Source organism: Entelurus aequoreus, linkage group LG11, assembly GCF_033978785.1.
Source record: "Entelurus aequoreus isolate RoL-2023_Sb linkage group LG11, RoL_Eaeq_v1.1, whole genome shotgun sequence".
Taxonomy (NCBI): Eukaryota; Metazoa; Chordata; class Actinopteri; order Syngnathiformes; family Syngnathidae; genus Entelurus; species Entelurus aequoreus.
Genome location: NC_084741.1, coordinates 63,924,068 through 63,950,393, shown reverse-complemented (window position 1 = coordinate 63,950,393; position 26,326 = coordinate 63,924,068). Strand labels below are relative to the sequence as shown.

Sequence of the window (26,326 nt, the reverse complement as noted above, 5' to 3'; positions counted from 1 at the left end):
GGTTGCAACCCAACATTTATGGTTATTTTGAAGAAACTAGAATACAAAACATGTTTTCTGTTATTTCACCTTTTTTTTGTTAAGTACATGTGTTCATTCATAGTTTTGATGCCTTCAGTGACAATCTAAAGGTAAATAGTCATGAAAATAAAGAAAACACATTGAATGAGAAAGTGTGTCCAAACTTTTGGCCTGGGGCCGTACTTATCAAGCTTCTTAGAGTGCCATTTTACACTTAAGTCCTGAGAATTTGCGAAATTTAGTCCTACTCTCAAACTTAAGAATAAAAGCTTTTTATCAACGTTCTTAAGTCTAAGAATCACTCCTACTCTCCACGATATTTAAGAGACCTTCGGAGGTGTCTTAAGTGGTTAGGAGTTGCCAGCAGGGGATGGCACTGAGGCGAGAGAGACGTGCGCGAACGTTCAGGGAACGGAACAATGTTTTTTGTTTTTTTTTGATGACGAGCAGCTGATCAAACGGTATCGTTTAGACAGAGCTGATATTATTTTTGTCACAGATTTAATACTTTTCGATTCCTTGTTGATTTCTGCATGTGTCTGCAGTGGGCTAGTATATATAGAGCCACCCACACCAGTTTCAAATTAGTTGCCTAATTAATGAATTGGAAAGAAAATGTTATGAGAGTAGCGTATGTGTGTGGCCGTGAGGTGAGTGACGTCAGTGAGTGTGTGGGCGATAGAAGAGAGGGAGCGGTAGCGTGAGTGCCGGCGGGGACTAGTTTGTTTTGTATTATTTTGTAGTTTATTGTCAAAATATACACTCCCATTGTCCACTTAAATATTTCCAAGATATTTCTTTATTCTTAGACAACGGATTCCCTTCCGTGATTGGTCATTTCTATGGACACAGAAATGACGTCACCTAAAATTCCGTTTACGGCACATAGTAATGTCGTAATTCAGCTCTGAGTGTGACACTTAAGATTCAGTCCTACACTTCGCTGAAAGTGTGAGTAAGACGCTTGATAACTAACTTTTAAGTGCAGCTTTCAGCGAAGAATTTATTTACTCTTAAGTCAACTCTTAGCAGACTTCTTAGGAGTAATTCTAAGAAGCTTGATAAGTACGGCCCCTGTACTGTATATATTGCCAAATATGACTAATTCAGTGTTAATATTTAAGTGGGCCCCAGGTGCCTATGCATTGGAAAACTTGGGCCCCCGAGGTCAAAAAGGTTAAGAACCCTTGCTTTATAGATCATACATGTGGCTTGTGAAAGCGTGTAAATGATGTGTATCAACAAGGCAATTAAAAAAAAAAAAACGGTATCGTTTAGACAGAGCGGATATTATTTTTGTCACAGATTTAATACTTTTCGATTCCTTGTTGATTTCTGCATGTGTCTGCAGTGGGCTAGTATATATAGAGCCACCCACACCAGTTTCAAATTAGTTGCCTAATTAATGAATTGGAAAGAAAATGTTATGACAGTAGCGTATGTGTGTGGCCGTGAGGTGAGTGACGTCAGTGAGTGTGTGGGCGAGAGAAGAGAGGGAGCGGTAGCGTGAGTGCCGGCGGGGACTAGTTTGTTTTGTATTATTTTGTAGTTTATTGTCAAAATATACACTCCCATTGTCCACTTAAATATTTCCAAGATATTTCTTCATTCTTAGACAACGGATTCCCTTCCGTGATTGGTCATTTCTATGGACACAGAAATGACGTCACCTAAAATTCCGTTTACAGCACATAGTAATGTCGTAATTCAGCTCTGAGTGTGACACTTAAGATTCAGTCCTACACTTCGCTGAAAGTGTGAGTAAGACGCTTGATAACTAACTTTTAAGTGCAGCTTTTAGCGAATAATTTATTTACTCTTAAGTCAACTCTTAGCAGACTTCTTAGGAGTAATTCTAAGAAGCTTGATAAGTACGGCCCCTGTACTGTATATATTGCCAAATATGACTAATTCAGTGTTAATATTTAAGTGGGCCCCAGGTGCCTATGCATTGGAAAACTTGGGCCCCCGAGGTCAAAAAGGTTAAGAACCCTTGCTTTATAGATCATACATGTGGCTTGTGAAAGCGTGTAAATGATGTGTATCAATAAGGCAATTTAAAAAAAAAAAAATCGTTTTCTAAATGCATTTGTCCCTTTAATTTTGAAGAAAATCTGCACTGCAATCACAGTTTTCTTCACATTTATCTCCTTATTATTTGATGACACCCTGGTCACCATCAAGTGGGCCTTTTCAGCTGCAACCTCGTCATGCTCAATCAGGGCTCAATTTGGGAAAAATAAATGATTTGGGTATGATTTTTTTCCCCGTTTTTTACTGGTAGGCCAATGCTTTCCAAAGCACCCGAGGGCATCATTTCCATGCAACAACCATTGCAAATTGCTCTGATTGCTTTCCGATCAAGCGAGACAAACACTAATTAGATTTTTTTTTTTGGAGGCACTGCAAAATATATATAATTTTTATAGAGTGCGAGTGAAATACAGGCTTTTTCAGACTGATACAGGAAAAGTCCTTTATTTTAAGTAATTTGTTTATTTACGTCATTTTTTAATTTTTTATTAGTGATAAACAATTGACCGAAATCACTTAGAATTCCTTGATTTCCTTCATACCTGATGTTTTTTTTTTATTATCTCACCAACAAATGCTGATTTATTTTTACTTCCGTCTGTCTGTCCACTCTAATTTTTTATGGAATTTTGTGGACATTGAGCCATGATACAAGCAAAAGATACACAATTACACTACTGTTCAAAAGTTTGGGGTCACTCAAACAATTTTGTGGAATAGCCTTCATTTCTAAGAACAAGAATAGACTGTCGAGTTTCCAATGAAAGTTCTCTTTTTCGGGCCATTTTGAGCGTTTAATTGACCCCACAAATGTGATGCTCCAGAAACTCAATCTGTTCAAAGGAAGGTCAGTTTTGTAGCTTCTGCAACGAGCTAAACTGTTTTCAGATGTGTGAACATGATTGCACAAGGGTTTTCTAATCATCAATTAGCCTTCTGAGCCAATGAGCAAACACATTGTACCATTAGAACACTGGAGTGATAGTTGCTGGAAATGGGCCTCTATACACCTATATAGATATTGCACCAAAAACCAGACATTTGCAGCTAAAATAGTCATTTACCACATTAGCAATGTATAGAGTGTATTTCTTTAAAGTTAAGACTAGTTTAAAGTTATCTTCATTGAAAAGTACAGTGCTTTTCCTTCAAAAATAAGGACATTTCAAAGTGACCCCAAACTTTTGAACGGTAGTGTATGTATATCCTAATGTGTAATTTAAAAGACATTTAAATGTAAATCAATGTCTAAATTGGGCTGACAAATGATTGAAATATATAATCACAATTTCTCACAGTTTGTTCATAGTTTATGCAAAATTAATTGTGATTAATCACAGATTAATATAACTTTTTTGTGTAATCTAGACAAATAACTGTCAAGTTTTTATTACCGTGACTGGACAATTAGTTTTCTTCAATGAAGTGTTATTTTTTTTAAATATTATAATCCACAGTTTAACACAATGACAATAAAATAAAAGTTACCTGCAGTGTGTTTTGCCAGATTTTGCATTTTGTAATAATACAGAGATTGTATCCCTGCTGTAGGTGCACTTGCATTTAGTGAAGAGGAGCTACGCCATGTTTAGATACCAGTTTTGTGCATTAATAATGTGGATTGTTACGACCATGGTTTGACTGTCAAAGATGTTTGGTAATGTAATCTTGGATATTTCTACCTGAATAAATGCTTCTGATATTCTGCGCATTACATGTTGTACACGTTAATGATATTTATATCTCTTCATGACAATGTTTTAACCTTCTCTATTCATTAATAAAATGTAATATTTAGCCTGATAAACATTTTGTAATTGCAGACTATCAATCAGAACAGGTTATTAAAAAATACACACTTTATTTCAATCTGCCAGAAAATATTTATTTAGGTAGGAATATCACAGATTATATTAACAAAAACTACATCTTTGACTAAGGATGATCAAAACGTAAACAACTTCTCATTTTGTTATGGTCGTTAAACCGGATGTGACGCATCGAGCTATTACCGTGAAGTGTGTGATTGGTATGAGAAGAGATGTGTTGACATGTTTTGATGATAGTCTCCGAGTAAAAAGTGACTCTACACTTCCTGTCTACTGACGGTTTTTCTGCTGAGCTTTTATTCCATTTTACTAAAGCAGTTAATGTAACATTCTATATTTTATGTGTTCAATGCACTCTACTGTAATGCAAACACGGACGTGAAGCTCCTCCTCTCTACAAGTGGCAAAGCGTTCGCTCCAATGTCGTCGTCTAACGGCGATCGAAGATAAAATAGTCTCAGCTGTTTAAAATGGGTGCAGTAGATAGCACGTTATGTATGAAGTGTCGGGCAGCTGAGGGAACTCTTGTTCATTTATTGTGGGAATGTCAGATTATAAAAGAGTTATGGTTGAAAACGACAAAAGAAGCAATCACATTCCTAAATATAAACATCCCAATGACACTGCAAACGTGTATTCTTGGTGATCTGCATTGTGTCATCGAAGAGTAAAAATGCATTTCTTTCAACATGCATCATAACAAAAAGGGTAATATTAAAAAATTGGATAGATGTTGATAGTCCAACTCATACTGACTGCTTTACACAAGCTATGGAGATGATATCAGTAGAAAAAACTGCATTTAGTTTAGATAACAATGAGTCCTATAAATATTGGAATATGGCATCCATTATTTAAATTTGTTTTAACTATTACATGCAACTAAAATATGACTTATTTTATCTTTGTGGAAAATATTGGACACAATGTGTTGTCAAGCTTATGAGATGTGATGCAAGTGTAAGCCACTGTGACACTATTCATTTTAAAAAAAAATGTTTTTATTTTTTTTTATAAATGGCTGTGATGATAATGTCAATGAGGGATTTCTCTAATCACTGCTATGTTGAAATTCTTATTAATATTGATACTGTTGTTGATATTATTCATTTTTGTTTGACTACTTTTGGATTGTTTTGTATCATGTTTGTGTGTCCTCTCAATTGCTCGGTTGATTGCTATTCTGAATGTTGCTGGGCCGTTTTGTTTTGGAATGGGAATGTTATTATTATGGTATTATTATGTGTATTATTGCGTTGGATTAATTAATTAAAAAAAAAAAAAAAAAATATTCTTGTCTTGTCGGCAGAACAACTTGTCTTGGCTTTGAACATGGCATTTCCATAATGTCCCCTTTTCTTTGTGCATTTCTGTTCACTATTTTCGAGCTTATGGCTCAACAGAATTTATAGTTAATGTGATGCCTACATTCGCATACATTAGTTCAGGGGTCACCAACGCGGTGCCCGCGGGCACCAGGTAGCCCGCTGGCCTGTTCTAAAAATAGCTCAAATAGCAGCACTTACCAGTGAGCTGCCTCTATTTTTTTAAATTTTATTTATTTACTAGCAGGCTGGTCTCGCTTTGCTCTACATTTTTAATTCTAAGAGAGACAAAACTCAAATAGAATTTGAAAATCCAAGAAAATATTTTAAAGACTTGGTCTTCACTAACTGACAAAGAAACAGAACAGATTTGGTGTCCAGTTCAAAGTGTGACATGATTTATTTTAAAATTTGAGAGTTGACTTTTGTATTTTACATGCGTTATTATTTGTACAAACATGGTGCAAAGTAATTCATGATTTGTTAAAAAATGTTAGTGGCTAGCTAGTTAAAATGGGATATTGTGATTTCACAAGACTGTCTTAGAAGTGATCATTTGAAAATGTTCAATTTGAAAAATGTGCACTTAGAGAAAATATAAAAATAAAGTGTTGCATATTGATATTTATCTGTTTCTATATATATTTATTGTGAGACATCATTAAGATGATCAGTGTTTCCACAAAGATAAATATCATTAATTATTCATAATAACATAGAGTTAAAGGTAAATTGAGCAAATTGGCTATTTCTGACAATTTATTTAAGTATGTATCAAACTGGTAGCCCTTCGCATTAATCAGTACCCAAGAAGTAGCTCTTGGTTTCAAAAAGGTTGGTGACCCCTGCATTAGTTATTCCAATATTTTCCCTTTTGTCTATAGTAAATGAATTGCCAGTGACTGAAAACCTCAACACTGACATAAGTACACAAGTGCAGCTACTTTAAACCATAAACAACTAAAATCTATGTATTGTGATTCTCAAATGCACTTTTGATTCAGTCATCATGGTATTGATGTCTGGATGATATTGAACAGCGTGATGTTGCCGGGCCGCATAATGGCTTCCATGTTAATGACGCTCCCTTTCCTCCCCCATCTTGCAGACGGATGCTGCACTGATGTACGACGCTGTACACATGGTGGCCGTAGCCGTGCAGCAGTCTCAGCAGATCACTGTCAGCTCATTACAGTGCAACCGACACAAGCCTTGGCGCTTTGGGAACCGCTTCATGGCCCTCATCAAAGAGGTAGATGTTTCACGACCTGCTACATGCTTTTAGGGGGCGGGGGGGGATGTGCAGACTGAATGTCAACGGGGTTGAGTAAGTCTGTATTATAAAAGGTAATCTCCCTTATTTTCAACGAATAGACTGCGCGGAAGCAGAAAATTGTCCTTAAGCATAAACTATTATTTAAGTAAATACTTACAAAATACTGATAATTAAGTATACCATTTACATGTGTATTTGTAAGAACATCATTTCACACTCCGTACACATTTTTTCTGTAACCCAAAGCTTTCTACAGCTGCAGCTTTAAAGTCATAGATGCTTTTAAAGATAAGCTAAAATTAGGATGGAGGAAATAATTAATTGAGTTAATTCTTCAAATGCTTTTAGTCATGGTTCCATGACGCATTCCTATAAATATCCCCACACACAGACTGACATGGAAAGCATCCAGAATGTCGGGACTTAGCTTGTGCCTCCTCAATAGTTATTCAACGCGAGTACACATTTCATACACACCAGCATGGCTCCAACATACACTATATTGCCAAAAGTATTTGGCCACCCATCCAAATGGTCAGAATCAGGTGTCCTAATCACTTGCCACAGGTGTATAAAATCAAGCACTTAGGCATGGAAACTGTTTCTACAAACATTTGTGAAAGAATGGGCCGCTCTCAGTGATTTCCAGCGTGGAACTGTCATAGGAAGCCACCTGTGCAACAAATCCAGTCGTGAAATTTCCTCGCTCCTAAATATTCCAATGTCAAGTGTCGGCTTTATTATAAGGAAATGGAAGAGTTTGGGAACAACAGCAAGTCAGCCACCAAGTGGTAGGCCATGTAAACTGACAGAGAGGGGTCAGCGGATGGTGAAGCGCATAGTGCAAAGACTTTCTGCACAGTCACTTGCTACAGAGCTCCAAACTTCATGTGACCTTCCAATTAGCCCACGCACAGTACGCAGAGAGCTTCATGGAGTGGGTTTCCATGGTCGGGCAGCTGCATCTAAGCCATACATCACCAAGTCCAATGCAGACTGTCGGATGCAGTGGTGTAAAGCACGTTGCCACTGGACTTTAGAGCAGTGGAGACGCCTTCTCTGGAGTGATGAACCACGCTTTTCCAACTGGCAATCTGATGAACGAGTCTGGGTTTGGACGTTTCCAGGAAAACGGTACATTTCAGACTGCATTGTGCCGAGTGTGAAATTTGGTGGAGGAGGAATTATGGTGTGGGGTTGTTTTTCCAGGAGTTGGGCTTGGCCCCTTAGTTCCAGTGAAAGGAACTTTGAATGCTCCGTGTTACCAAAACATTTTGGACAATTCCATGCTCCCAACCTTGTGAGAACAGTTTGGAGCGGGCCCCTTCCTCTTCCAACATGACTGTGCACCAGTGCACAAAGCAATGTCCATAAAGACATGGATGACAGAGTCTGGTGTGGATGGACTTGTCTGGCCTGCACAGAGTCCTGACCTGAACTCGATAGAACACCTTTGGGATGAATTAGAACGGAGACTGAGAGCCAGGCCTTCTCGACCAATATCAGTGTGTGACCTCACCAATGCGCTTTTGGAAGAATGGTGGAAAATTCCTATAAACACACTCCGCGACCTTGTGGACAGCCTTCCCAGAAGAGTTGAATAGCTGCAAAAGGTGGACCAACATCATATTGAACCCTATGGGTTAGGAATGGGATGGCACTTCAAGTTCATATGTGAGTCAAGGCAGGTGGCCAAATGCATTTTTCAATATAGTGTATCTAGAAATACCCCTTAAAGAAAAAAAAAAGTTTTTTCTTACAAAATAGTGTCAACAAATTAAATTCAAAGTCGCCAGAGTATAAATTTAAATAATCATATAACTTGACATTATTCACTTGTTCTTTTACTTCAGATTATAATGATTATCTGTTACATATAGGATTATCATGATGAGTGGATATTACATCATCATTATTATGATAATGTTATTAGTAGTGCATCCCCTGGGAGTTAAATCTCCCCCTGTCTTGAAAAACTATCGACGCCAGCTCTGTTTGTAACTTTAATCTAGGGTCTTTGAACACTCCAGTTATGGGCAAAGGGATGCAAAAGTGAAACTTGTCCATAACTTTCTCCTATGCTGCCACAGATAGATTTATTATATTTTACCTTTCTTCTATCACCTCATCCTTGTTCCAGAATGTTGGCGCTGTGAGTGAATGCTTAAATCTTGGCTTCAATGATGTTATGACGTCCGTGTTGAGTGAAGTGTTTAAAACCAGGTTTGGCTATGAAGGTTGGAACGAGCCTTTTTGCATGTTTGATAGAGAGGTGTATGTAATCTTCCACATTGTTTGATTTGATTTGATTATTTTAGATAAACATTCGTGACATCTTTTAAAAAAATTGAAAATTATCGTATTTTCCCGACTATAAGCCGCTATTTTTTTTTTCCCCAAGCTTTAAACCTTGCGGCTTATACAAAGATGCAACTAACACATGGATTTGTATTTGCTAAGGGCTAAATTATGGAATGGATTAAGCAAAGAAATCAAACAATGTACTTAAATGAAAATCAAGAAAAAGAAACTGTTCAAACTCAAAGAGTTTAAGGCCCTGTCTACATTAAGCCAGATAATTAGTTAAACGGATAATTGTTTCGCCTAAGCCCAGTGTCAGCCACACTAAACCATCGTTTAAGGTTCCCCTCCTTGGATAATTTTTTACACGGGTAAGTGCGCCGTGTCGAATCTCTTAGCTTTGTATGGACTCACCAATTGTTTACAAACTGAGTTCTGAGAGGAAGTGACGTCAGAAAGAACGCGCCACAGCCAGCTTCATAACAAGAGGTTTTGTAACTCGGAGGTAAACAATGAAAAGATGGAGGCGAGTCATCCAGACATGCCCGTGTTTCTCCTTCTTCTACATGTACAGACGCTTGTGGAAAGGAAACGCGCGATTGCAGCTATTTGGGATACAACACATCTCAGACGGCAACATAGCAATGTTGAGCGACGGTTTTGGATAAGGCCTGGAAGAACGGCAGCCTGGTGGGATATGTTTGTAACCGAGTGTGTTGTGCCAGAGGAATGGCAAAAGAACTTTCGAATGTCCAGGTCAGCTGTGATTCTACTTAGCGAAAAACTTTGTCCATTTGTCGAAGGGGAGACAACGAGAATGCGGGCTCCCGTGGACGAGGGAAAACTACGGAAAACAACGAATGCATTTGGACTGGCAAAGCAGACTGGATCAGTTATTGTCCGCCATGTATGTCGAGCGATTACTCAACATCTAGTTTTGTACTACATAACTATTGTGAAGCTATGAAGTGGTTGCGGCCGTCAAGTACTACCTCCAATTTCAGCCTACAAGCACAGTGTCTTGACCAGATCTCTAGATCCCTAGATCGATTGTTGTAAAATGTTCTTTATCACATTGTTTACTTTCACACGTCCATTAAACATACTTGCCAACCTTGAGACCTCCGAATTCGGGAGATGGGGGGCGGGGGTTGAGGTGGGCGGGGTTAGGGGGGGCGGGGTTTAGTGGTAGCAGGGGGTGTATATTGTAGCGTCCCGGAAGAGTTAGTGCTGCAAGGGGTTCTGGGTATTTGTTCTGTTGTGTTTATGTTGTGTTACGGTGCGGATGTTCTCCTGAAATGTGTTTGTCATTCTTGTTTGGTGTGGGTTCACATTGTGGCGCATATTTGTAACAGTGTTAAAGTTGTTTACACGGACACCCTCAGTGTGACCTGTATGGCTGTTGACAAAGTTTGCCTTGCAGTCACTCATTTGTGTGTAAAAAACGCATATACTATGTGACTGGGTCAGCACGCTGTTTGAATGGCGGTGTTGTCCGGGTGGAAATCGGGAGAAATTCGGGAGAATGGTTGCCCCGGGAGATTTTCGGGAGGGGCACTGAAATTCGGGAGTCTCCCGGGAAAATCGGGAGGGTTGGCAAGTATGCCATTAAAGATTTGATTAATTTATGATGGCTCAGGTGTGATTCACTACAATAGTCTAACAGCTGCTGATGGTGAAGCAAGCAAGGTTTACTGTTAAAAGAAATGTGGCAATAGTCTACATTGAAACACAGGGTAAGAATACACTTCCAGGTCAGAAGGGACTATGACGCGCACATTTTTTTTCGCGCAAGCGGACGCAGGGAGCACGGGGCCTTAAACGGTGGCATTGTGTGTGTGTGTGGACACGGATAAGGTTAGGTGGGATATACCCTGGATAACCTTAACCAGCTTAGGTTTCTAAGTACAAGGAGGAGGAATCCTGATAAACATCTTTAACTTTATTAAAAAAGGATACAATCTTATTCATCTCATGACGAATATAGTCTTCGATGACTTTTGTTTGATCAGCCGTTTTACTGCCGTAACAAATGGAAACAATTCAAGTATGTAAGTAAAGATGTCCGATAATATCGGCCGATAAATGCTTTAAAATGTAATATCGGAAATTATCGGTATCGGTTTGGAAATTATCGGTATTGGTTACATAAAGAAAAATGTATGACTTTTTAAAACGCTGCTGTACGTAGTGGTACACGGACGTAGGGAGAAGTACAGAGCACCAATAAACCTTAAAGGCACTGCCTTTGCGTGCCGGTCCAATCACATGATATCTACGGCTTTTCACACACACAAGTGAATGCAAGGCATACTTGATCAACAGCCATACAGGTCAAGTGTGACGGTATAAACAACTTTAACACTGTTACAAATATGCGCCACACTGTGAACCCACACCAAACAAGAATGACAAACACATTTCGGGAGAACATCCGCACCGTAACACAACATAAACACAACAGAACAAATACCCAGAACCCCTTGCACCACTAACTCTTCCGGGACGCTACCCTACCCTCCACCCCCACACGCACACACCTCAACCCCGCCCACCTCAACCTCCTCATGCTCTCTCAGGGAGAGCATGTCCCAAATTTCCAGCTGCTGTTTTGAGGCATGTTAAAAAAAATAATGCACTTTGTGACTTCAATAATAAATATGGCAGTGCCATGTTGGCATTTTTTTTCCATAACTTGAGTTGATTTATTTTGGAAAACCTTGTTACATTGTTTAATGCATCCAGCGGGGCATCACAACTAAATTAGGCATAATAATGTGTTAATTCCACGACTGTATATATCGGTATCGGTTGATATCGGAATCTGTAATTAAGAGTTGGACAATATCGGAATATCGGCAAAAAAGCCATTATCGGACATCTGTAAGTAAGTAAACATTTACAAAATCTTTCAATGTAAATATGTCTTTTCACAATGTACCGGCATATATCTGCTGCTTACAGTCCGGTGCGGCTAATAAATGAAATTTAGTGAGTGCGGTTTATATATAAGGGTTGGAATTGGGGGTTAAATCAGCAAATGATTCCTGAGCGTGGCGCACGCTGCTGCTCACTGCTCCCCTCACCTCCCAGGGGGAGAACATGGGGATGGGTCAAATGCAGAGGACATCTCACCACACCCAGTGTGTGTGTGTGTGTGTGTGTGACAATCGTTGAGACTTTAACTTTATATAGTCCAGAAAATATGGTACATATTTAAAAAAAAGCAGTAAAAAAAATCTTAAAACTTTACAAAAAGCTAGGGCACGCCCTGTGCTTTGGCCCCTGGTATCAAATCCCCCCACCTCTTCCCATTTGAGAAACACAAACATGGATAGAGAACTAACACGACGCGTACCTGCTAGGTCGGGGGTCGGCAACCCGCGGCTCTAGAGCCGCATGCGGCTCTTTAGCGCCGCCCTAGTGGCTCTCTGGAGATTTTTCAAAAATGTATGAAGAATGGAAAAAGATGAGGGGAAAAAAAATCTATTTTTTTGTTTTAGTATGGTTTCTGTATGAGGACAAACATGACACACACCTCCCTAATTGTTGTAAAGCACACTGTTTATATTAAACATGCTTCACTGATTCGAGTATTTGGCGAGCGCCGTTTTGTCCTACTTATTTTGGCGGTCCTTGAACTCACCGTATAGTTTGTTTGCATGTATAACTTTCTCCGACTTTCTAGGACGTGTTTTATGCCACTTTTTCTGTCTCATTTTGTCCACCACACTTTTAACGTTGTGCGTGAGTGCACAAAGGTGAGTTTTGTTGATGTTATTGACTTGTGTGGAATGCTAATCAGACATATTTGGTCACTGCATGACTGCAAGCTAATCGATGCTAACATGCTATTTAGGCTAGCGATATGTACATATTGCAGCATTATGCCTCATTTGTAGCTATATTTGAGCTCATTTAGTTTCCTTTAAGTCCTCTTAATTAAATGTATATCTCATGACACATGTAATATGGCTTTTAATTTTTTGCGGCTCCAGACAGATTTGTTTTTGTATTTTTGGTCCAATATGGCTCTTTCAACATTTTGGGTTGCCGACCCCTGTGCTAGGTGTATGCACATACTACATATTTAACAGAGATGGATGGGAGACAGGCACAGTTACAGTAAGTGCCTGTATCAGAAGGCAAGTTCCATGAGTCTATGCGTGCAGCAGGCAGGGCCATCAATTGGGACAAGGGACATTTGATGGTTTGCTCCATTTAGCGAGCAGAAAGCTGGAGCGCCGAGAGAAATATGACAGGCAGAAGTGACAAGAGGAGGGTGCAATTATGCGAAGATGTCACCGTTATGCTCATCTCGCACACCTGCCCGGTGAACCGGTGTTCAGCTTCACTGACATGCACTTGTCCCGCCTTGAAACAGAGAGTCTGGAAACATAAATTCCAATGACAGTATTGACCTACATGTGCGCCGTGTTCTACAACGTATTTAATCACTGGCGCATTGTCAGACAACATTTACCTCTTACGCCCAAAGTGCCCCCTCCCCTGTATCGGGGACAGCAGTGGACGCTTGCTACAGTAACAATATTCAATAATCATACTCACCATGCTAACCAATGTCTATCATAGCAAAGAGTAAACGGCAAACAGTAAAACAAGGTGCATTATCATCACTTGGTAAAGTGACATCCTGTATAATTTTTCCACTTTTTTGGTTACAGTATTTTCCAGACCATAGGGCGCACCGGACTATAAGGCGCACTGCAGATGAATGGTCTATTTTTTTTAATCCGTTTTCATATATAAGGCGCACCGGATTATAGGCCGCATTAAAATAGTCATTATTATTTATTTATTTTCAAAATTGGAAACACTTCCTTGTGGTCTACATCAGTGGTTTTCAACCTTTTTTGAGCCAAGGCACATTTTTTTCATAAAAAAAATACGGAGGCACACCACCAGCAGAAAAGGTTAAACAATGAAACTCCACCAGGTTGTCGTGCCTTATTTTGAGTTTGTTGTTGTTTCCTGTGTGTCGTGCTTCAGTTCCTGTCTTGCGCTGTTATTTTGGTGACCCTTCCTGTTTTGTTGGTGTTCTCCTGTAGCAGCTTCACGCCTTCCTTTGAGTGCTATTGCCCGCACCTGCTTTGTTTTCGCAATCAAGACTCTTTAAGTTGTGCGTACGCTATCCTTCTTTGTGGGGACATTGTTGATTGTCATGTCATGTACGGGATGTGCTTTGTGGACGTCGTCTTTGCTCCACACGCTGTAAGTTTTTGCTGTCATCCAGCATTCTGTGTTTGTTGACTTTGTGACCGGTTCAGTTTTACTTTTGTTTTACATAGCCATTCCTATGCTTCAGTGCCTTTTCCTAGCGGGACTTATTTTTTGGTTGAAGCGTTACATACCTTTTTACCTGCACGCTGTCTGTCTCCCGCTGTGCTCTGCATATTGGGATCACGACAAACCATCCTCGACGCGTTCCGACTTCTACAAAGCAATGAACTACCTGCTGCCACCTACTGGTATGGAGTATTACAAGATTACCCTGCCAAGCTCTACACAGCACAGGCACTAGACAACGGCACATTAATATGATTATTGATTTGCAAAAAATATTTTTTGGACCAATTAGGTGAAGTTGCATAATTTCCCACGGCACACCAGACAATATCTCACGGCACACTAGTGTGCCGCGGCACAGTGGTTGAAAATCACTGGTCTACATAACATGTAATGTGTCAGGGTTGCCCCTGACAGTTTGGTTGCGTTTGTCTTAGTTTCCTGTCAGTGCTTTTATTTTGTCTTCATTTCCTGCTTGTATCCCTGAGTGCTTTTTCCCTTCAGCTGTGGCTGATTGGCACCGGGCCACACCTGGTGTCAATCAGCCAGATGCTATTTGAACCTGCCTTCCCCTCCAGTCGGGGCTGGATTATTGTCATTCCTACCTGTCGTGTAGATCGTTGTAGCTTCTACCTGTCACAATACTTGTCTTACTTTTGTTCACTCCGCTCATGTCATAGTTCCTTCGTGTCACAGTAAGTGTTTTTGTTTCTTGTCGACAGTTAGCCTTTGTGCTATTTAAGTTCATAGCCAAGTTTGTTCTCCGCCTTGTGCGCGCCTTTTGTTTGTACCCTTTTGTTTGTTTTTCTGCTATAGTGTTTAATTAAATCATGTTTTCCTGTTCAATGCCTGCCGTCTCTGCATCTTGGGGTTCGTCACCTACAAACTCTGACATAATGGTGTTTCTTTGGTCAAAATGTTGCATAGATTACGTTTTACAGATCATCTTCAAGCCGCTTTCTGACAGTCCCTTTCAGATGCGCCGTTTTGTGGGCGGTCTTATTTACGTGGCTCACCTTTGGCAGCGTCTTCTCCCCGTCATCTTTGTTGTAGCGGTGTAGCGTGCAAGAACGGGGGTGGAAAACGTGTCAAAAGATGCAGCTAACTGTTTTAATGACATTCAGACTTTATTTAAATCAATAACGGAGCAGCGTCTCCTCATCCGGAAACAACAACAACACCGGAAATGTGTCCCGTGAAAAAACAGAACTCTCTAATAACTAAAGTTCTTGGGTGAATAATGTAAACTCACTACACCGGTATGTTTTAGCGCTTTCATGGCGAGTTTACTGACAGATATAAGTAAGAACTTTGCACTACTTTATATTAGAAATGACAACAGCGGAGGATGAATGTCCCATAACAAGAAGATAGAGAAAAAGAAGAAGCTTATCGACTACGCTGTCACCACGAACTATGAAGGCAGACACGCGCAACTTTTCAGGATTTATGCAGATCCCAAATACAGATCAGCAGGTACCAGAAGGTAAGAGAAGATACTTTTGCATAATATTGCAAAACAAAATGCCGGATATGTCTTACCTTATACACACACACCATAATAATATTTGTATGTTTAATGCGCCCACAATCCATCAAGCAGTGCGGCTTCATAGCTTACCAAAGTCGCATTAAAACATTTTAAATTATATCCTGTCCTACCAATTTTAATATAATATCCTGTATTAAAAAGTGCTTGTCCTCAAATTTCCTCCAGATAAATTCTAACAAAACGGAAACTCTGATAATTGCTCCCGATAAAAAGATCCCCCTGATCAAGAACTCCCTTGGTGCTCTGGGTGCATCTGTTATAAGCAGTCTCAGAAACCTTGGGGTTGTGTTTGATCAGTCCATGTCTTTGGAGGGTCACTGTCGTCAACTGACCAAAAACTGTTTTTATCATCTCAGAAATATTTCTAAAGTGAGAAATTTGTCGTCAAAATTAGATCTCGAAATGATCATTCACGTGTTTATTATGCTGGTGCAGTTTTACTCAGCCATCATAGAGTCCATCCTGACCTCCTCCATCACAGTGTGGTTCCCCGGCGCCACAGTCCAGGATAAGAATAGACTGCAACGCATCGTACGTGCTGCGGAGAAGGTGATTGGCTGCAAGCTCCCATCCCTCCAGGACTTGTTCTCCTCCAGGACCAGGAGGCGTGTGGGTCGGATCACAGCTGACTCTTCTCACCCTGGACACACACTATTCTCCCCTCTCCCCTCAGGCAGGAGACTACGCTCCATCCAGACCCACACCTCCCGCCACCTGAACAGTTTTTTCCCCTCGGCCATCAGGCAAATGAACAATAACTCCTAACAGTAGCTCCTTGAATTCCTTGAATCCCTTCTAAGTCTATCTGATAGCTCAGTCACAGCTCTTTTTATACCAAATATGTGTTATATGTGTTTTATGTCGCACGTATGCACCAAGAAAAATTCCTAGTTTGTGAACCCGTTCTCAAACAATGGCAATAAAACTATTCTGATTCGGATTATTTAATCTCGTATTGACTACTGCAATTCTCTCTTCACTCTTTTCCACAAGTCAACGCTAAAGAGACTTCAGACTGTATGCGGCTGCCAGACTTTAGACCGGTGCACCCAGAACAGCCCATATTACCCCCATTGTATCCAGTCTTCATTGGCTTCCAGTTAAATTTTGCATTGAGTTTAAGATTTGAGTCCTGACATTCCGTGCATTGCATGGTGGGGCCCTTCAGTACATCACTGACTTGCTATGCCCCTACTTTTCAGGGCGCAGGGTCTTCTAAAGATCCACAAAACTCGTTTTAAAACCCGTGGAGACCTGGCATTCCAGGCTATAGCTCCCAGACTCTGGAAGAACTTGCACCAGTCCCTCCGTGATCTTGACTGTGTTGAAACTTTTAAGAAACATTTGAAAACTTCTATTTTTAGTCAAGCTTTTAGTTAATGCACCTTTTAACTATCAATTTTAATCCACTTTGTATAATTTTTGTTGTTTTTATTGAATTGTTGTTTTACTTCACCTATGTTTCGTACAGCGCTTTTTGATTTCATCTGTGAAAAGCGCGTTATATACTAGATCAGGCAATTCCTGAAGGAATTGCGTGTGAATGCGCTAATGCTGAAGTTAAACTGAAATCCTGGACTTTTTTAAGAATTGTTGAAAAAGAGCACACAATTCCCAAACAGGCTGAATATTTTGGAGTTGGAACAGTTTGAATCAGATGTAAAATGTGGGAGTTGTGGAACTTTAAAGAATGTTCCATTGATTTCAAAACATTTGGGAATTTCGGGAAAAGCTGCAATTTTTTTGAAAATGGTAAAACAAACTTGAATGTTCTGAATGAGTTGAAATGGTTGGTGTTGACATTTTTCAAATCGGTTAAGAAAAACCCCAGCCGAGTCATACCAAAGACTATAAAAATGGGACCCATTACCTCCCTGCTTGGCACTCAGCATCAAGGGTTGGGATTGGGGGTTAAATCACCAAAAATTATTCCTGGGCGCAGCCACCGCTGCTGCTCACTGCTCCCCTCACTTCCCAGGGGGTGATGGGTCAAATACAGAGGATAATATCACCACACCTAGTGTGTGTGTGACAATCACTAGTACTTTAACTTTTAACTTTAAATTGAGAAATGGTAAGGCAGCACGGTGGCAGAGTGGTTAGTGCGTCTGCCTCACAATACGAAGGTCCTGAGTAGTCGTGAGTTCAATCCCGGCCTCGGGATCTTTCTGTGTGGAGTTTGCATGTTCTCCCCGTGACTGCGTGGGTTCCCTCCGGGTACTCCGGCTTCCTCCCACCTCCAAAGACATGCACCTGGGGATAGGTTGATTGGCAACACTAAATTGGCCCTAGTGTGTGAATGTGAGTGTGAATGTTGTCTGTCTATCTGTGTTGGCCCTGTGATGAGGTGGCGACTTGTCCAGGGTGTACCCCGCCTTCCGCCCGATTGTAGCTGAGATAGGTTACAGCAACCCCCCGCGACCCCGAAGGGAATAAGCGGTAGAAAATGGATGGATGGATGAGAAATGGTATTACAGAATTCCTGGAATTTCGGGAAAACCTGGAATTTTTCCAGTTCATAAAACAACTTTGTTTTTTGTCCTGATTAAGAGGAATGTTTTGACAGTGGAACAATTGAAATGAGTTATAAAATGTGGACGGAGTAGTCGCCAGAAAAAAGGATGGAAATAGGGCTTTGGAAAACCAGGAATTCCGGAAAATCCTGGAATTTTTTTTAACTTCAAAAAAAGCGTAGTTTAAATTTTCCAGGATGGTGGAATGTGTTGAAGGTAGAATGGTTTGAATCGGTTGAAAAATGTGGAAATGGTGGAAGTTTGAAAAATGGGCAATTCATTTTGAATGGTAAAAATGCGCCAAGAAAACCTGAAATTTTGGAAAATCTGGGAATTTGGGGAATTTGTCAAGGGAAAGCCCGCGATTCCCGAATAGGCTGAACAGTTTGAAGTTGGAACGTTTTTAATCGGATGAAACATGCGGATGGTAGAACGAGCCAAAATCTGAAGAAGAAGAAGTTTAATAGATAAATGAATTTTGGTGTAGAAAACCATATTTGGAGCATTCACACAATAAAAAGTACTTACTTACTTAATATGTGTCGTGTTGTATGTTTTTCTCTATAGGCCCACTGGGATGGCCTGACTGGGAGGATAACTTTCAACCAGAGTAACGGCTTGAGGACAGACTTTGACCTCGACGTCGTCAGCCTGAAGGAAGACGGGCTCGAGAAGGTAACCTACTTTATGTGTGCATTCATAAATACGCATTAAAATATTTAACATGTGAGGACCGGATGTGTGAGTGGTAAAATCCTGCTGAATTGTCATGTCTTCTTCCTCTTGTGTGTGCTCATTCAATTGGCACATTTACTTTGGCAACTAAACCAGACGAGATGGATCAGTGTGTTCCCCTTTTTTGCATTTTACTCAGGAGTTGGTGGAAAAAAAAAGCTGATACCATCATATCTCGTATAGAACTAAACAGAATACTCAAATCAATGTTTCCAAAGTTCAGGAAGTTATATGTTGGCTATCAAAACAGCAACAATAAGGCCGTGTATTTACTTTACTACCCTCCCTCCCCGGTTGCCGGGAGATTTATGACGAAACCCCGACGCCTCAATGAGAGCTATCTACTGCAAAATGAAAATAAATTGGATGCAGCCATCCAGGAATAAATATGAGGATAAAACTGGCATTTCATGCTGAAGAATAACACACTGAGCAAGTCTGAAGTTAACTAACAATGTTTTTTCTCATCACTTTTTATTTTCAAATTTAAAATGCATTCAAATGCAATATTCAAATATTCAGACATTGGAAAATGACGGTTTTCTATGATGCCGTGAATCAATCAAATAAAAAGAAGTGTGTCTCATGAGTTTGTGGCATTTCACAAGTGTCTTTTGTCTATTGGAAGTTTTAGTGCCAAATACACTATATTGCCAAAAGTATTTGGCCACCCGTCCAAATGATCGGAATCAGGTGTCCTAATCACTTGGCCCGGCCACACGTGTATACAATCAAGCACTTAGGCATGGAGACTGTTTCTACAAACATTTGTGCAAGAATGGGCCGCTCTCAGGAGCTCAGTGATTTCCAGCAGGGAACTGTCATAGGATGCCACCTGTGCAACAAATCCAGTCGTGAAATTTCCTCGCTATTAAATATACCAAAGTCAACTGTCGGCTTTATTATAAGAAAATGTAAGAGGGGAACAACAGCAACTCAGCCACGAAGTGGTAGGCCACATAAACTGACAGAGAGGGGTCAGCGGATGCTTAAGCGCATAGTGCAAAGACTTTCTGCACAGTCAGTTGCTACAGAGCTCCAAACTTTGTGACACCTTCCAAAAAGCCCACGTACAGTACGCAGAGAGCTTCATGGAATGGGTTTCCATGTCCGAGCAGCTGCATCTAAGCCATACATCACCAAGTCCAATGCAGAGTGTCGGATGCGGTGGTGTAAAGCACGTCTCCACTGCTCAAGAGTCCAGTGGAGACGCGCTCTCTGGAGTGATGAATCATGCTTTTCCATCTGGCAATCTGATGGACCAGTCTGGGTTTGGAGGTTGCCAGGAGAACGGTACATTTCAGACTGCATTGTGCCGAGTGTGAAATTTGGTGGAAGAGGAATTATAGTGTGGGGTTGTTTTTCAGGAGTTGGGCTTGGCCCCTTAGTTGCAGTGAAAATAACTGAATGCTCCAGGATACCAAAACATTTTTGGACAATTCCATGCTCCCAACCTTGTGGGAACAGTTTGGAGCGGGCCCCTTCCTCTTCCAACATGACTGTGCACCAGTGCACAAAGCAAGGGCCATAAAGACATGGATGACAGAGTCTGGTGTGGATTAACTTGACTGACCTGAACCCGATAGAACACCTTTGGGATGAATTAGAACAGAGACTGAGAGCCAGGCCTTCTCGACCAACATCAGTGTGTGACCTCACCAATGCGCTTTTGGTAAGAATGGTCGAAAATTCCTATAAACACACTCCACAACCTTGTGGACAGCCTTCCCAGAAAAGTTGAAGCTGTAATAGCTGCAAAAGGTGCACCGACATCATATTGAACCCTGTGGGTCAGGAATGGGATGGCACTTCAAGTTCATATGTGAGTCAAGGCAGGTGGCCACACCACAAAACAGAAGTGTGGGATACTTCTCTTGTTGCCTTATTAGTATTTGACTTTATTTAGAGGCATTGCGGAGATATTTATAAAACAATCCTTCCTTCTTCCTCCAAACGGTCCGTTTGGAATTTTGTTCACGTGTGACATTTTGTCCAAGTGTGACATCAGTGGATTATCAATGTATGGCAGACATTTACCCAAACATCCTTGCGTGACTCAGCCAATTTAAATGTATGCAAATCCGGCCATGCTAAAACATCATGTCGACGATGAAACCCAAAGAAGGAAAACGCTCTGTTGTTTGTTTTAATCAGCACAAGTCACTACACAAACTTTCAGCCTCATCTGAAGTAATAAGTGCCTTACTTTTAACTTTTATGATCCGTGGCAATGTGCCTTGGACTGTGAGGAAGTCGCTTCAAGTGCGCTAAGATTAGCCCTGTTTCAACCACAGACCTTCACAAAAAGATGAAAAAACACTTTTAATTGCGGGCTTGGTGACTGCCCGCAATTAAACGGTTAAGTAATAACAGTAGGTTAGTGGACAAAAACATCAAGTTCACACATGACAGTAAGTTGCCTTTTTTGGACTGTGATGTCCACATTGGAGAAAACAGAGGTCTCCATGTCGGGGTTTACCGAAAACCCACAACTGCTGATCAATACCTACTTTTTGACTCACAACACCCACTGGAACACAAACTGGGCGTTATCAGAACCCTACCAGCCCACAGGCAAAAGAGAAAGAGCATAGGCATTTGAGGGAATCTAAGTCTATGAGCACAAACTGGAGAAGGCTACTTGGATGAAAGGTGAAACGTCTTCCAAGACAAACCAAGCAGTCCAATTGTGATCAATTGAATGCCCTGAGATTACAATGACCTGGATGAATGAGAACATTCATAAACTAGGTTAGAAATGTTTGAATGATACAATGTTAGTTTGAGTTGTTGTGTCGCTAACTTAGCCCTCTAATGTGACTCAATAGCATCACCGTCCACTGGCAAAATAAATAATGATTTTCCTAAAAACTACTTTTAATTGGATCAGTGCATACTTTGTATGGCAATGGACCAGTTCATATTGTCAGGACATGATCTTGAGAAATTAATCCTCGACTCGTCTTGACTACTGCAATGCCCTGTACGTAGGCATTAGCCAGGCCTCTGTCGCCCGCCAGCAGCTCGTCTGCTAACACAGATCCGCAGGCGTGAGCACATCACCCCTATACTAGCGTCCCTTCACTGGCTCCCTGTGCGTTACCGAATCAATTTTAAACTCCTACTATTTGTTTTTAAATGTCTAAACAACCTCGCTCCAGCATATCTCTCCGACCTCCTTCAGCCTTACTGTCCCACCCCCCGCGATCCCTAAGATCAGCCGATCAGCTGCTATTGACGGTCCCTGACACAAGGCTGAAGCTTAGAGGTGACAGAGCTTTCGCCGCTGCTGCTCCCAAGCTCTGGAACGACTTACCTCTGAGTGTTAGACAGGCCTCCTCTCTTCCTGTTTTTAAATCGCTCTTAAAAACATACTTTTATTCCATGGCTTTTAACACTGAGTGATCTCCATCTTGCTGTGGCGTCCCACAATGCACCTGCTGTGAACCTGTTTTTATGTTTTATTTATTTTTTTATTTATTTTTTTATCGCGCACTGTTTGTGTTGTGTTGTGCTTGCTCGTTTCTCTTGTTATCTTTTAACCTGCCCATTGTACAGCACTTTGGCTACCCCTGTGGTAAATTTTAAATGTGCCTTATAAATAAAGTTGATTTGATTTGTAATCCCTTAACACGTTCTCGAACCTCGCAAACTATTATGTAGTCTGTAGCATAGCTAGCTGTACAGCTACAGACCTCCATTGTTTACAAGAATTCGAAGCAGCAGTGCAGTAAAAGTATCGACATGATATAGAATAGAAACTCATTTCATGGTCAATATACACATGCTTTCGTCCGGAATTTAGCATTGGAGAGATAAAGACTCGGTAGAAGTTTAACCTTAGCCAGCGTTTTGTACCAGAAATCTCCTCTTTCAGTCGACAACAAACCACAATGAGATGCTGGTCTCGGTATATCATCCAGGATGTTGTTTTGTGGTAAAGTCAAGTTAAAATTGGATAGATGTGGCAATGTCTTACCAAAACAAAACAACTACTGCAGTAAACAAAGTTGCCGGACAAAGGGCTAGACAGCGTGAAGGGGCGTGGTAAAGAGAGCTTAATTTGCATCTAAAAACTCCGCCTCTCAAAATAAACCGTTTTTTTTTAAGGAAGCCAAAATTTGGCTTGAAGACAGGTCTTTACAGCAAAATCTATGCACATTTTGACCAAAGAAACCACCATTACATGTTTTATAAAACAAAATTAAGTGTTTTAAAAATATAAATCATAATATGACCCTCTTTAATAGAGTTATATGTAATTTTAAAAATGAAAAACAAAACACATACAGTAACTACTACCACTAAGGAAAATATTAAACAACAACTACTTTAACTCTGAAGCAGTGTTTCTTAACCATAGGGCCGGGTCACATTGTTTGGCCGCGAGCGCCCCCTCAAGGGCCACCAAATAATATCTGGTTCGTATTGGCTGCAGCAGTACTCAGTGGTAATATAATTTTTCACGATGTGTGGCAGTAATGACAATATCAAACAAAGAGAAAATCTGGAGTTTATGTCAAGGATAAGTTTCTTAAGCACAAAAATTTGACTACAGTGGTTAAGCTGTATTTTCATTTGCACGTTAGTTTTATTGATAGAAGAAACATATTCATTATTCATTTAGTTGATTTATTTTCGTACAACATAATTGTGTTTAAATGTATTATTTGTCAGTTATCAAGTCCCTTCTTATGCAGTATATTTAATTAGTCTTTATTATTCTAATCAGCCTGACTTAAGCCTAATATTTATGCATTGAATAAATAATAAATGTGTTTTTTACACATGATTACATATAATTTGCCCAACTATAAGTAGGTTACATATAATTATTGAATACGATTAAAATCAAGAGTATATATTTTTTTTAAATTAATATTTGAATGGGCCCTGTGTAGAAGAAATGTCGGGCCCCGAGGTCAAAAATATTAAGAACCCCTTTAAAGCATGCTGGGAAACTGGAAGCACTCCTGTCCTGGCGAGATGTGCTCCCCATTGGAATTCATGCACACATTGCATCTGCGCATAAATTAATGGGATGTAGAAATGTAATTGTGCACATGTAAATTAAATGACATAATGAACAAAATATAGCTTTAACATTTTTACTCACTCACAATTCATTATGTGTGTAATTATATTTCTGCTTTCGTTGAATTCATAATAATTCATGAATTCCAATGGAGAGTACGTCTCGCCAAAACACCGGCTCATGCTTTGCAGTACTTTCTTTGAAAAAGTTGTGCAAAACTCATGTGCAGAGTGGACATAGCAGTTTAGCCTCCTCCACGAATACAAAGTAGTATCCCTGTCTACATGTTTCTGGGTAATGATTAAAATGTTATTTCTTTATGACACCATGAGTCAGACTGTTAAGTTGATTTGTGATCTCCTATCTAATAAAGTCAATATAGCTGCTGTTAGCCAAATCAAAGAGCAACTTCTTTTAGGCAAGTGAAATTGTCAATTTAGTCATGTAGTTAAAAAACCTGACTCTGATGTGAATACTTGATGCGGCCCATCCTCACCCAGACTTTACCTCCAGCGGCTTGAGGTAAATTCAGCTGGAGACCCATGATCTAGACCTTTTGGATGCAGTGAACAACTTTAGCGATTTTGGATATTTTCAATAGGTTGACGAGAGGTTGAAACAGGGAATTGTTATTTTGGACTTTGTTTTGTGTTAGAACTACTAGGGCCAACATATGCACTGCTTGGCATTCAGGATCTTTAAATGCAGTACTCTGGTAAGTATTGTTGAGAATGTTCTAAAAATATAATATAATAGAATATAAACTACTTTATGGATTCCTGGGGGAAATTCAGCACCACAGTTCGCTCACAATAAACAAACACTTGGTATTTTTTTTACATGTGAATAATATAAATACAGTCTATTATACAGCATTATTCACATGTGAATAATATAAATAGTCTATTATACAGCATTATTCACAAGTGAATAATATAAATTCAGTCTTTTATACAGCATTATTCATACGAGAGTAATATAAATACAGTCTTTTATAAAGCATTATTCACATGAGAGTAATATAAATACAGTTTATTATACAGCATTATTCACATGTGAATAATATAAATAGTCTATTATACAGCATTATTCACAAGTGAATAATATAAATTCAGTCTTTTATACAGCATTATTCACACGAGAGTAATATAAATACAGTCTTTTATACAGCATTATTCACATGAGAGTAATATAAATACAGTCTATTATACAGCATTATTCACATGTGAATAATATAAATAGTCTATTATACAGCATTATTCACAAGTGAATAATATAAATTCAGTCTTTTATACAGCATTATTCACAATAATACAATACAATAAAACAACAGCCATCTATTTAATTAAAGCATGACAATCTGCTCCTGTATTATTATAATGGGAAAATAAATGTTTAAGTCAAAGAGAAACTAACCGCGATTAATCACAAACTAATTATGAGAAATTAAAGTTAAAGTTAAAGTGGTTAGAGTGTCCGCCCTGAGATCGGTAGGTTGTGAGTTCAAACCCCGGCCGGGTCATACCAAAGACTATACAAATGGGACCCATTACCTCCCTGCTTGGCACTCAGCATCAAGGGTTGGAATTGGGGGTTAAATCACCAAAAATGATTCCACTGCTCCCCTCACCTCCCAGGGGGTGATCAAGGGGATGGGTCAAATGCAGAGGACAAATTTCACCACACCTAGTGTGTGTGTGACAATCATTGGTACTTTGTGATCAATATCAATTAAAAGTTGCAATCAATTGACAGCTCTAATTCATACTTGCCAACCCTCCCCCCGGGAGAGTCCCACATTTCAGTGACAATCCCCAAAATCTCCCGAGGCCACCATTCTCACAAATGTCTCCCGATTTCAACCTGGACAACAATATTGGTACACCATCCTTCACTGGGTGCTGTTTCCGGATGGACAGTAATTACGGTTACACCTTAAAGTCAACCGCAGCAATCAGAACAGAAAAAGTTAAAGCAAAAGAAGAGACGTCAAGGTGAAAAAAAATGGTGGTTAACAAAACCCAGATTGCTGGGCTGTGTTAACTATCTGAGTATGCGCAATGGGTTTAGATCAAACCATGCAATGGAATAGATTCATAAACTTGATCAAAAAAAGACTTGTCGAGTGACATCTAGGATTATTCGTCGGTTGCGTTCCCGAACATGTCTAACTATCTATTGTGCTCCAGTCAGGTGTCATTTAACACAACAAAAGAGATACAATCATGGAAAAGTATGCCTTTTTTGTTTTATTTTTGTTTTGTTATTATTTATTAAACTTACCACTGTGCACCATTTGCACGGGTACTGTGGACAGCTATTTATTTTGTTACTTCACTTTACTTTGTTACTGTGGTCAATATGTATATACGTATAAATAATGTATGTATGTATATAT

At 39.8% G+C, this 26,326-nt stretch overlaps 1 protein-coding gene across 3 annotated transcripts in view; it reads left to right on the top strand.

Moving 5' to 3' along the window:
- Window positions 1–26,326, top strand: part of LOC133660343 (glutamate receptor ionotropic, kainate 2) — a 472,659-nt gene that overhangs the window by 322,993 nt on the left and 123,340 nt on the right. For all 3 annotated transcript variants that reach the window (XM_062063755.1, XM_062063754.1, XM_062063756.1), the window contains exons 8-9: window positions 6,318–6,461; window positions 18,726–18,833. In XM_062063755.1, coding sequence (XP_061919739.1) covers window positions 6,318–6,461; window positions 18,726–18,833 — 252 coding nt within the window. The remainder of the gene's footprint in view (window positions 1–6,317; window positions 6,462–18,725; window positions 18,834–26,326) is intronic.